This window comes from Conger conger, chromosome 8 (assembly GCF_963514075.1).
Source record: "Conger conger chromosome 8, fConCon1.1, whole genome shotgun sequence".
Lineage (NCBI taxonomy): Eukaryota > Metazoa > Chordata > Actinopteri > Anguilliformes > Congridae > Conger > Conger conger.
Genome location: NC_083767.1, coordinates 38,542,613 through 38,551,948, shown reverse-complemented (window position 1 = coordinate 38,551,948; position 9,336 = coordinate 38,542,613). Strand labels below are relative to the sequence as shown.

The following is a 9,336-nucleotide window of genomic DNA, read 5'->3' as shown; positions in this document are numbered from 1 at the left end:
AATTGTCTTTTGTCCCTGGATGACATATTTTGTAATGGGCTGTGGAACATGTAAAAGCACAAACAAATCCAATAATACATCACAGGAAGCGTGGTCAACTTCATACTCTCCTTCGGGGGGGCTGCCTGTAAGATAAATGACTGGGACCTGCAAAGTTCATGGTTCGATCCCCGGTGTAGCCACAATAAGATCCACACAGCTGCTGGGCCCTTGAGCAAGGCCCTTAACCCTGCATTGTCTCCTGCTTAGTCTAATGGATGAGAGCATCTGTCAAATGCCATTAGTGTAATAATATATAATATAATCTTGATTTCGATCCAGGCCTGATAAACACAGTCACCATCACAGGTCTCCTCTAGGTGAGAGCCGTGTAGGCATTTAGGAGTGATTTGGTTAAACATCTTGCTCAATTGAAAGACTATTTCACAGATGTGTGGACAGACAGTAATACTCCGCTCTATACTAGCTAGAACCCACAAGAAACCTATAGAACTTACAAAATGTGAAGTAGTCCAGGGCATCCAGACAACGGTTCAGTTCATATTCTTCTTCAAAATCAACCACAAAACAAAAATTGTATGTTTGTTTGTCTTTTTTATTTTGCCATGCTACAAAAATAAGTTGTTTGCGCTGATGGCGTATGACAAAGATGTAAGTATCACAAAAATCACGACATGATATTTTTTCATATTTTCTTTTAAAAATACAAACATTTTGGTAAACTAATATCCATACCTGAAAAATGCGAATATCAAATATATATTTCAATAAAAAGTCCGTATATTATTGTGGTGTTTCGCACTATTGGAAGAATGAGTCCATTTATTCCCTGTGATGTTGCACATTTTACATATTTGGAAAACCAAACATGAAATCAAAATAAGAACGCATACATCCGCAATAAACCAATTCTTGAATTGTGATTTGCTGAAAAATAGTTTGGCAAGGGACTTCTCTTCAGTACTATTTTATTGGTTTTATAGGCAACCTATGAAACTACCTTTATACAATTCCTATATTTAAGCATGTCAAGGTGGGTAGAAAAAAAACTATCATTTGTATAATGCAAGTTAGAACATATAATCTTACAATATGATACAATGCAAAAGATAACCCATGAAAAGTTGGACTGCAGTCTCTAGGATCCTACAAATGGTCGAAAGTTCATATGACGTAAACAGCTTTGATTATTATTCAACGTTGTCAGGATTGCCAGAAGAACACTTAACCATAATGTGACAATCTCCATCAACAAGCAAGTACATTCGGGGGAAGAAAACTGTGACTTTTGTAGTCGTTAGCCAGGAGATACATTTTTTTTTTCCCATCTGTAAATCATAAACAATGTTTTCTGCTTGCATGCAATGGGCTTCACATCTGTGCCGTTTTGTTTAAGGTACCTTTAAGTGCAACCAGGGCGATGTAAAAAATAATACAGCTTCATGGACCTGGAGAAAGTGAGCCGTTTTGGCATATACCGTGTGTAGTGGATACATTAAAACTTTAGTGCATGCCCACAAATCGTCTGAGATTGAAACAGCATGTAGTGTACAGTTCTGAGGTTTGTAAAAACTAAACCGCAGTCTCTACTTCGTACCATTGGATGGGCAAAGGAATGCTCTTCCGACCTCGCGGTCAGCCTGTCGTGGCCAACATACACAGGGCCCAGGAAATCTTAATTTGGTCAAAAAAAGAAGGTAGAATCATACCGTAGGAATACAATAGTGCTATATGGCATGTACCTGGTTTTACTTAGAATTCCCTTTCAGGTAGAGCACAAATATATACGTTGTATAACTTGTGAATTAGGTTTTAAGCCTCTAAATAGTGTTTCTTCTTGACATTTTGGAGACAAAAAAAAAAAAAAAAAGTTATACACGACCTGAAACCCTTCCATCTTCAAAACAAAACAAAAAAAGGTTTAATTGTATTGAAAAAGGATGAAAAGGTGCAGGGCGACACAGTGCTAGCAGGGCTCACCACACAGTGCTAGCAGGGCTCACCACACAGTGCTAGCAGGGCTCACCACACAGTGCTAGCAGGGCTCACCACACAGTGCTAGCAGGGCTCACACAGTGCTAGCAGGGCTCACCACACAGTGCTAGCAGGGCTCACACAGTGCTAGCAAGGTGACAAGTGCTAGCCGGCTCACATGGGCAGGTCGGTGCTGTTGTGCCGGGTTTTCCTGGAGGTGCCGTCGTCTCGCGGCCGAGCCTTCTGCAGGCTGGACATGGCGGCCGTCCGCTCGATGTCGATGACGGCGTACAGTTCTGTCCGGCGCGTGGGGGTCTGCGGGAGGGGGGTGCTGGGGGTTTTGGGCGTCTGCGGCCCGCTGGAGTCAGAGCCCTTGTCCTTCTCCATCTCCACCTCGATGTAGTTGAGCTGCTGCCGGAGGGCGTCGGGCGCGCCCGGCCGGCGGAAGTCGAAGTTGAAGACGGTGGCGGTCGGCGTGGGCGTGGCAGCGCAGTCTCTCCGCCGGGCGGACTCCATTTTGTGCGCGCTCAGCGGAACAGTCACGTTCTCCGTGTTGACGTAGTTGTGGGCGGGGTCCAGCGAGTGCTGGTGGAGGAGGTGCAGGTGGAGCGGGTGATGGTGGTGGTGGTGGTGGAGGTGGTGATGGTGGTAGCCGTTGAGCGACGGCGTCTTTGGTCCGAAGGTGTCGTCCTCTTCCTCCTCGTCCTCCTCGTCCTCCTCCTCGCCGCCCGAGCTGGGCTTGGGCGCCTCCCACACGGGGGGCAGGGCCGGGAGGTTCTCGTAGTTGAGGAGGGCGGTTCTCCTCTGCGCCGAGTTGTTGAGGTTCAGGGGGTCGGGGGAGGGCATCGGGGGGCGGATCCGCCGGGGAGGGGCGGAGCCGTTGAGATGCTCGTGGACGGGGTTTCCGGCCCCCGTCGACGCCTCCTTGCGCTCGTCGCTGTCGTAGCCCGTGTCCCTGTCGCCCGGCTGGCCGTTGCCGTTGACGCCCGTTGTGGGCGGGGCTGACTGGGCGGCAGGCTCCGCCCTAGCCCCGCCCCCTGGGTCCGCTGGCCCCTCCTCGCGTTGCCTCTCCTTGGCCATCAGCTGCTTCTGCACAGGCGTGGGGCCCAGGACGAACTTCACCCCCGCCGGCTCCAGCAGGACCCGGGGCTCGGGCAGCTCAGGAGGGTGGTCGGAGGCCTGGGGGGGGTCAGCGGGAGGGGGGACCCCGGTGCGTCCCCCCCTCCACTCCTCCGGCCTCCCTGAGGTGTTCACGTACGTGTGGACCTGGGGGAGGGGAGCCAAAGTTACCATGACAACGTATTTAATACGCGTTATCATTCCCACCCACACAAAATACAGTTTCAATCTCATTTTCAGAATTAGGCGAAAATGTGCAGTTCACCATCTCTGGATTTCCCCCCATAATTCTGTGCAGGCGTCATTATTTTCCAAGAGAGATGCAGAGCTGCAGCCTCTCTTTCATCATAGTGCTATCCCACTCCCCCGTTATACCACCACCGTCACCTCCTACCAGCGACTCCAGATTTAAAATGTCCCGGTTTAACATCCACCTGCTCTCTCCGCTGATCAAATGTATACAATTGCACAATTTAAATGGTCAGCATACTGCAATGATCGGCAAACATACACCGAACAGTGGTAGAAGATGCCCTGATTTTACTGGCACCCCTGTGTATCGCCAGGCCCTTTTTAACAGGCTACAGAAGACCTTTAAGCACCAGCTTTATTTAACACAGTGTCCGACATTGATTCCACACATCACTTTACAGGCCATTCTACATTCTACACTACAGTCAGTTATATGCACACATCTGCCACTAGATGGCAGCATTACAATTTCTAAAGCGGACATGGAATCTATAAAGCCATCACACCAGCAGATGTCAGCAAAGTAATAATGAAACGATAAAAAAGTCATGTGGGACGACATTGGCTCAGGCAGTAAGAGCAGTCATTTGGCAGTCGGAGGGTCGCTGGTTCGATTTGTGTCAAAGTGGCCCTGAGCAAGACAATTAACCCCTAAATGCTCCTGACAAGGTGGTTGGTGCGTGTGTGAATGGGTGAATGAGAAGCATCAATTGTACAGCACTTTGGATGAAGGCGCTTTATAAATAAGTCTTAGTTCTATAATCTAATGTTTGGTTCACACGTTTTGTATGAAAAACGTTTTGTAAAATTATTTTTTATTTTTCACAAAAAATGTGATAAGAATGTATTTATGCCACATCAATAGAACAAGACTTAATATGCAACTACAGGTTACAGAAATTGGGTGCGTCCTTGATTCCTTTCCTCCACGCGTCATACTTCCAGAGGAGGAGATCAGTGGAGGACACACCTGGCTTCAAATTGTGTATTTGCTTTGGATTAAAATACTTCCGCATTTGAGTACGCTTGCCTGGTGTATTGGAACAAATCAAATTCTCAAAACCCGGAACGTATGGATTAAAAGCGTCTGCCAAATGACAAAAAAGGAAAAAAGAAAAAGGAGAGTATTCGAATCCGAAACAATTCCCCTTCGAACCCAGGTCCGACGGAAGGTACGTTTGTTTGAGTATTGGGACTCAGCCATTTTGTTTTGTCAGGGAGGAGGAGCGGGGGTTTGCGGGGCTCTCACCGGCTCGTCGGCGACCAGCAGCGGGTGAGTGGACTCCTCTCCCACGGACGGGAGGCGGGCGCTGCCCGCGGAGGGGTGGCGGCTGGAGGGCCGCGAGGGCGCGTCGCCGAACGAGGGGTAGCGCAGGATCCCGTTCGGCACGACCGGGGAGGTGTAGCCTGGAGCTGCAGGAGCGAGAGGCGCAATTAAATACCCCAGGACTACAATCCCCACAATGCCTTTGTCTCCCCGACAGGCAGCGTGAGAAACCCGGACACTGCCGGCCTGGAGAAGCGAGGCAGTCGGAGAAGAGAGGGATGCACTGCTGTTCACCAGGTGTAAAGGAGATACTGATGTTGGTCATGTGAATAGGTCCAGGATAATTACGCATTGCCAGCCTGTGATGCGCTGAGCAGGTTAAGGTACACATGCTGCTAAAATCATTAGCTCCATATCGTGGAGCCGGCATGAAGGGTGGTGGTGATGATGTGGTTGTTTTTCTAGTTGTGAGCTCAGTAACACATCTCAAAGAGCTGGAGGGTGCATCCAATGATTTTTTAATCACTCGACAGTGAATTGAGTCAAATAAATGAATATTTTATCTCTGGGAAGAAAGCCTTTAAGGCATGGATCTAAAGTTCCAGTCCTGGAGCACTGTTTTTGCCCTTTCATTACAATCTGCAGAAAATGTCGGCCTTAAAGGTGTGTGCGCGTGTGCGGGTGTGTGTGTATATGTAATCACTCACTGGTGGGTGTGCGGGGTGTGAGTGTGTGTGTGTGTGTGTGTGTGTGTGTGTGTGTGTAATCACTCACTGGTAGGTGTGTGTGTGTGTGTGTGTGTGTAATCACTCACTGGTGTGTGTGTGTGTGTGTGTGTGTGTGTATAATCACTCACTGGTGTGTGTGTGTGTGTGTGTGTGTGTAATCACTCACTGGTAGGTGTGTGTGTGTGTGTGTGTGTGTGTAATCACTCACTGGTGGGTGTGTGTGTGTGTGTGTGCGTGTGTAAAATCACTCGCTGGTAGGTGTGTGTGTGTGTGTGTGTGTGTGTGTGTGTGTGTAATCACTCACTGGTGGGTGTGTGTGTGTGTGTGTGTGTGTGTGTGTGTGTGTAATCACTCACTGGTGGGTGTGTGTGTGTGTGTGCGTGTGTAAATTCACTCGCTGGTAGGTGTGTGTGTGTGTGTGTGTGTGTGTGTGTGTGTGTAATCACTCACTGGTGTGTGTGTGTGTGTGTGTAATCACTCACTGGTGGGTGTACAGGGAGTGTGTGGGTGAGTGTGAGTGTGTGTGTGTGTGTGTGTGTGTGTGTGTGTGTGTGTGAGAGAGAGAGAGAGTGTGTGTGTGTGTGTGTGTGTGAGAGAGTGTGTGTGCGTGTGTGAGTGTGCGTGACATCACTCACTGGTGGGTGTGCGGGGTGCGTGTGTCTGTGTGTCTGTGTGCACACACGGGGGGGTAAGTGTGCGTATGTGTGTGTGTGTGTGTGTGTGTGAGATCACTCACTGGTGGGTGTGCGGGGAGTGCGGGGCCCCTCTCCCTCCACAGGCCCCTGGGCTGGCTCCATCACCGGCTCCTCCACCACACTGATGCTGTTGTTGTGCATGATGTCCTGCAGCAGGTTGAAGATCTCCTCAGCCCGGGCACACTTAAAGGCAAAGATCCCTGCAGACACAAAAACACCATTTCCCATAAACCCCAACACACTTAAAACTTGGAGCTTTCCAGCTATTACCTCGTAGCAACCTTTCCTAAGCTCCACAGCTACTTTGTAACAGCCGTTTGTTGGGATCATTAATTATCTGTAAAAACCTATTTAGGAATGAACTGCTGTTCATTATTCCATATTGAGACATCCCAGCCATTTTGAATGACGTCGGTTTCCTCCCACTCGGTAACTCGTAGCGGAGAAATGATGCCTGACTTTCCGGCATCTTCCCTGGAGGGACGGCGGTAACGTGTGCGGGACTCACCCTGCCCGGTCTGGCAGCGGCGGCCGCTCTCGAAGGAGAAGAGGTTGGAGTCGTATCCATAGCGACGCAGGCACAGGTAGGGCCACCTGACGGCGTGACGCTTGCGCGTGTGCAGAATCAGCTCCTCCTCCGTCAGCTCCATCACGCCTGAGCCCAGCTCGTTACCGTCATCGTCCACGTTAATCACCTGTCAGAGCGCCGTCCAGTACACAGTTAACCACAGCGCAGTCTAGTACACACACAGCCAATCAGAGTGCAGTCTAGTACACACACACACAGCCAATCAGAGCACAGTCCAGTACACACACAGCCAATCAGAGTGCAGTCTAGTACACACACACAGCCAATCAGAGCACAGTCCAGTACACAGCCAATCAGAGTGCAGTCTAGTACACACACACAGCCAATCAGAGGACAGTCCAGTACACACACAGCCAATCAGAGTGCAGTCTAGTACACACACAGCCAACCACAGCGCAGTCCAGTACACACACAGCCAATCAGAGTGCAGTCTAGTACACACACAGCCAACTAGAGTCAGGTCCTGCACATGCACAGCCAACCACAGCACAGTCACAGACACAGCACACACTCCCCATTCAGAGGGAGGGCAATGAGAGTGAGTGAGTGAGTGAGTGAGTGAGTGAGTGAGTGAGTGAGTGAGTGAGTGAGTGAGTGAGTGAGTGAGTGAGTGAGTGAGTGAGTGAGTGAGTGAGTGAGTGAGTGAGTGAGTGAGTGAGTGAGAGAGAGAGAGAGAGAGAGAGAGAGAGAGAGAGAGAGAGAGAGAGAGAGAGAGAGAGAGAGAGAGAGTGTGTGTGTGTGTGTGAGTGAGTGAGTGAGTGAGGGGAGGGGAAGGAGAGAGACCCACCTTAAATTTGCTTTGATGGTTATCTGGGATTGACTCTTTGTCAGGACAGCTACAGCAGCTACCCATGGCTTCTTTAGAAGACCATTTGATCACTAGAAAACAAGATGGACGACATGGGCATGCCAGGTCTGAGATTAACAGCGCACGGGTAGAAACGCAGGTGACACTGCAGAACCCAGCCGAAAGGAAACACACAACAACACAACACGGGCACCATTCTGTCTCAGAGACAGAGAGAGGACCGCTTTTAGACCAAAGCTTTCTTCATCGAACGCAAGTGCGCCCACACGACTCCTCTCGGCTGCAGTGTGAGTTCGTCCGGAGTCTATTTCAGTCCCGTAGGCCTGCTTCGCAGCTGGCCCACAGTGTGGTCCTGTTATACATGTTTTACATTAAAGGGGAAAGAGAACAGTTCAGTGTACATTATGTATCTGGCAGCATGGCCGGGGGTCCAGTACTCAGGGAGTGTGTAACATTGTTGAAGCCGACTAATGGAATGAAGCGATTTGAAATGGGCAATGATTACCAGGATTACCAAGTTCTTTGGCAGTGAAATACTGCAGGTCAGCATGGCCCACTATAAAAGAGGTTGTGATATTTATGCTTTTATTGAATTGCTTGTCTGTCATTTTTGATATGACTGATATGACTATTTTCTCCAATTAAGCTGAAGGAAGTATATAATGTGTAATGAAGCATTCCGTTCTATTCGTATATAGCTTAATATATTGTATTAAAAGACCTGTGAATGTATACGTGTAACAATCAAAGTTGATGAACTCTCCTGGATGTAACTTAAGAATTAAACTGAACACGTTGTGAACTGACCATAAGTGTATAATGTAGTTTGATTTACTGATGTGCTCTGGGGGATGACAGGGGGTGTGCGTCCCCTCTTAGCCACCAGGGGGCAGAAGAGCGTTCTCCCTGCGGTTCCTCACCTGAATAAGGCCATCAACGTTCCTGCTTCCCTCCCCAGCGCCCGGCTAGTGGACATGCTTCACAACGCCATGGTGTCTGGCCTGCGGTCCACGCTGGGCTCCTGAGACAGAGAAAGGCATCACCGTTAGGACTGTTCACCACTACGACTGCTCATCACAACAGAGAAACACATCACCGTTAGGACTGTTCACCACTACGACTGTTCATCACAACAGAGAAACACATCACTGCTATGACTGTTCACCGCTATGACTGTTCATCACAACAGAGAAACACATCACCGTTAGGACCATTCACCGCAACGGCTTTTCAACGACCGTGCACATAAAATGGCCGTGGGGTTATAATTCCACTAATAGTGACTATGAAGTCATAACTCCGCTCAGATGATGTTGCCGTCAGCTCAGTGACCAAGCAGTAATACTTTAACCCTTCGGTCCCAAGCCCAATATGAAGAGGCTCCACCCAAACCCCAAGGAGCTTTGCCTTGGTTGAGAAATTAGTAGGGTTTTAATAAGGGCTCAAAGCAATGGTACAGCAGTCCTTTTGATTGGGTGAAAAGGTATGAGGTCGAGAGTGCCATATGGCAGGCTTGGGACTGAAAGGGTTAATCAACTCAACATTCCCCAAATCCAACAGCCAACAGGTTTTTCCACCCCAACAAGCTCATTAGCTGACCTGCCATCACACATGTTTGGAACGGGCAGGCTCCCTTGCTGCCTCCTGCTAATTTGGAGAGGACATTGAGAGCGCGCTCACACACAGACACACACACACACTTCCCGTATTAGAGTGGGGAATCGTCTCGATGCCTGGGGGCCGAGTGGTCCGGTAGGAGGAAACTGACCCGTTTCTGCCGTGAGTATACGCGCTGCAGGGATCGATTACACCTCCGCTGGTCAATACGTACACCCAACACGGCCCCGACCTCACGTCATTCCCACACCGTTCCGGGAATAGTGTGATTTTTCCCGCACGTGACG

At 49.3% G+C, this 9,336-nt stretch overlaps 1 protein-coding gene across 1 annotated transcript in view; it reads right to left on the bottom strand.

Moving 5' to 3' along the window:
• Positions 1 to 574: 574 nt before the first annotated feature.
• Positions 575 to 9,336, bottom strand: part of LOC133135886 (fibroblast growth factor receptor substrate 2-like) — a 29,263-nt gene continuing 20,501 nt past the window's right edge. Inside the window, exons 2-7 of the mRNA XM_061253221.1 lie at positions 8,353 to 8,453; positions 7,412 to 7,503; positions 6,544 to 6,730; positions 6,077 to 6,235; positions 4,595 to 4,758; positions 575 to 3,240 (exon numbers count right to left, since the gene is read on the bottom strand). Coding sequence (XP_061109205.1) covers positions 2,149 to 3,240; positions 4,595 to 4,758; positions 6,077 to 6,235; positions 6,544 to 6,730; positions 7,412 to 7,477 — 1,668 coding nt within the window. The 5' untranslated portion in view covers positions 7,478 to 7,503; positions 8,353 to 8,453 and the 3' untranslated portion in view covers positions 575 to 2,148. The remainder of the gene's footprint in view (positions 3,241 to 4,594; positions 4,759 to 6,076; positions 6,236 to 6,543; positions 6,731 to 7,411; positions 7,504 to 8,352; positions 8,454 to 9,336) is intronic.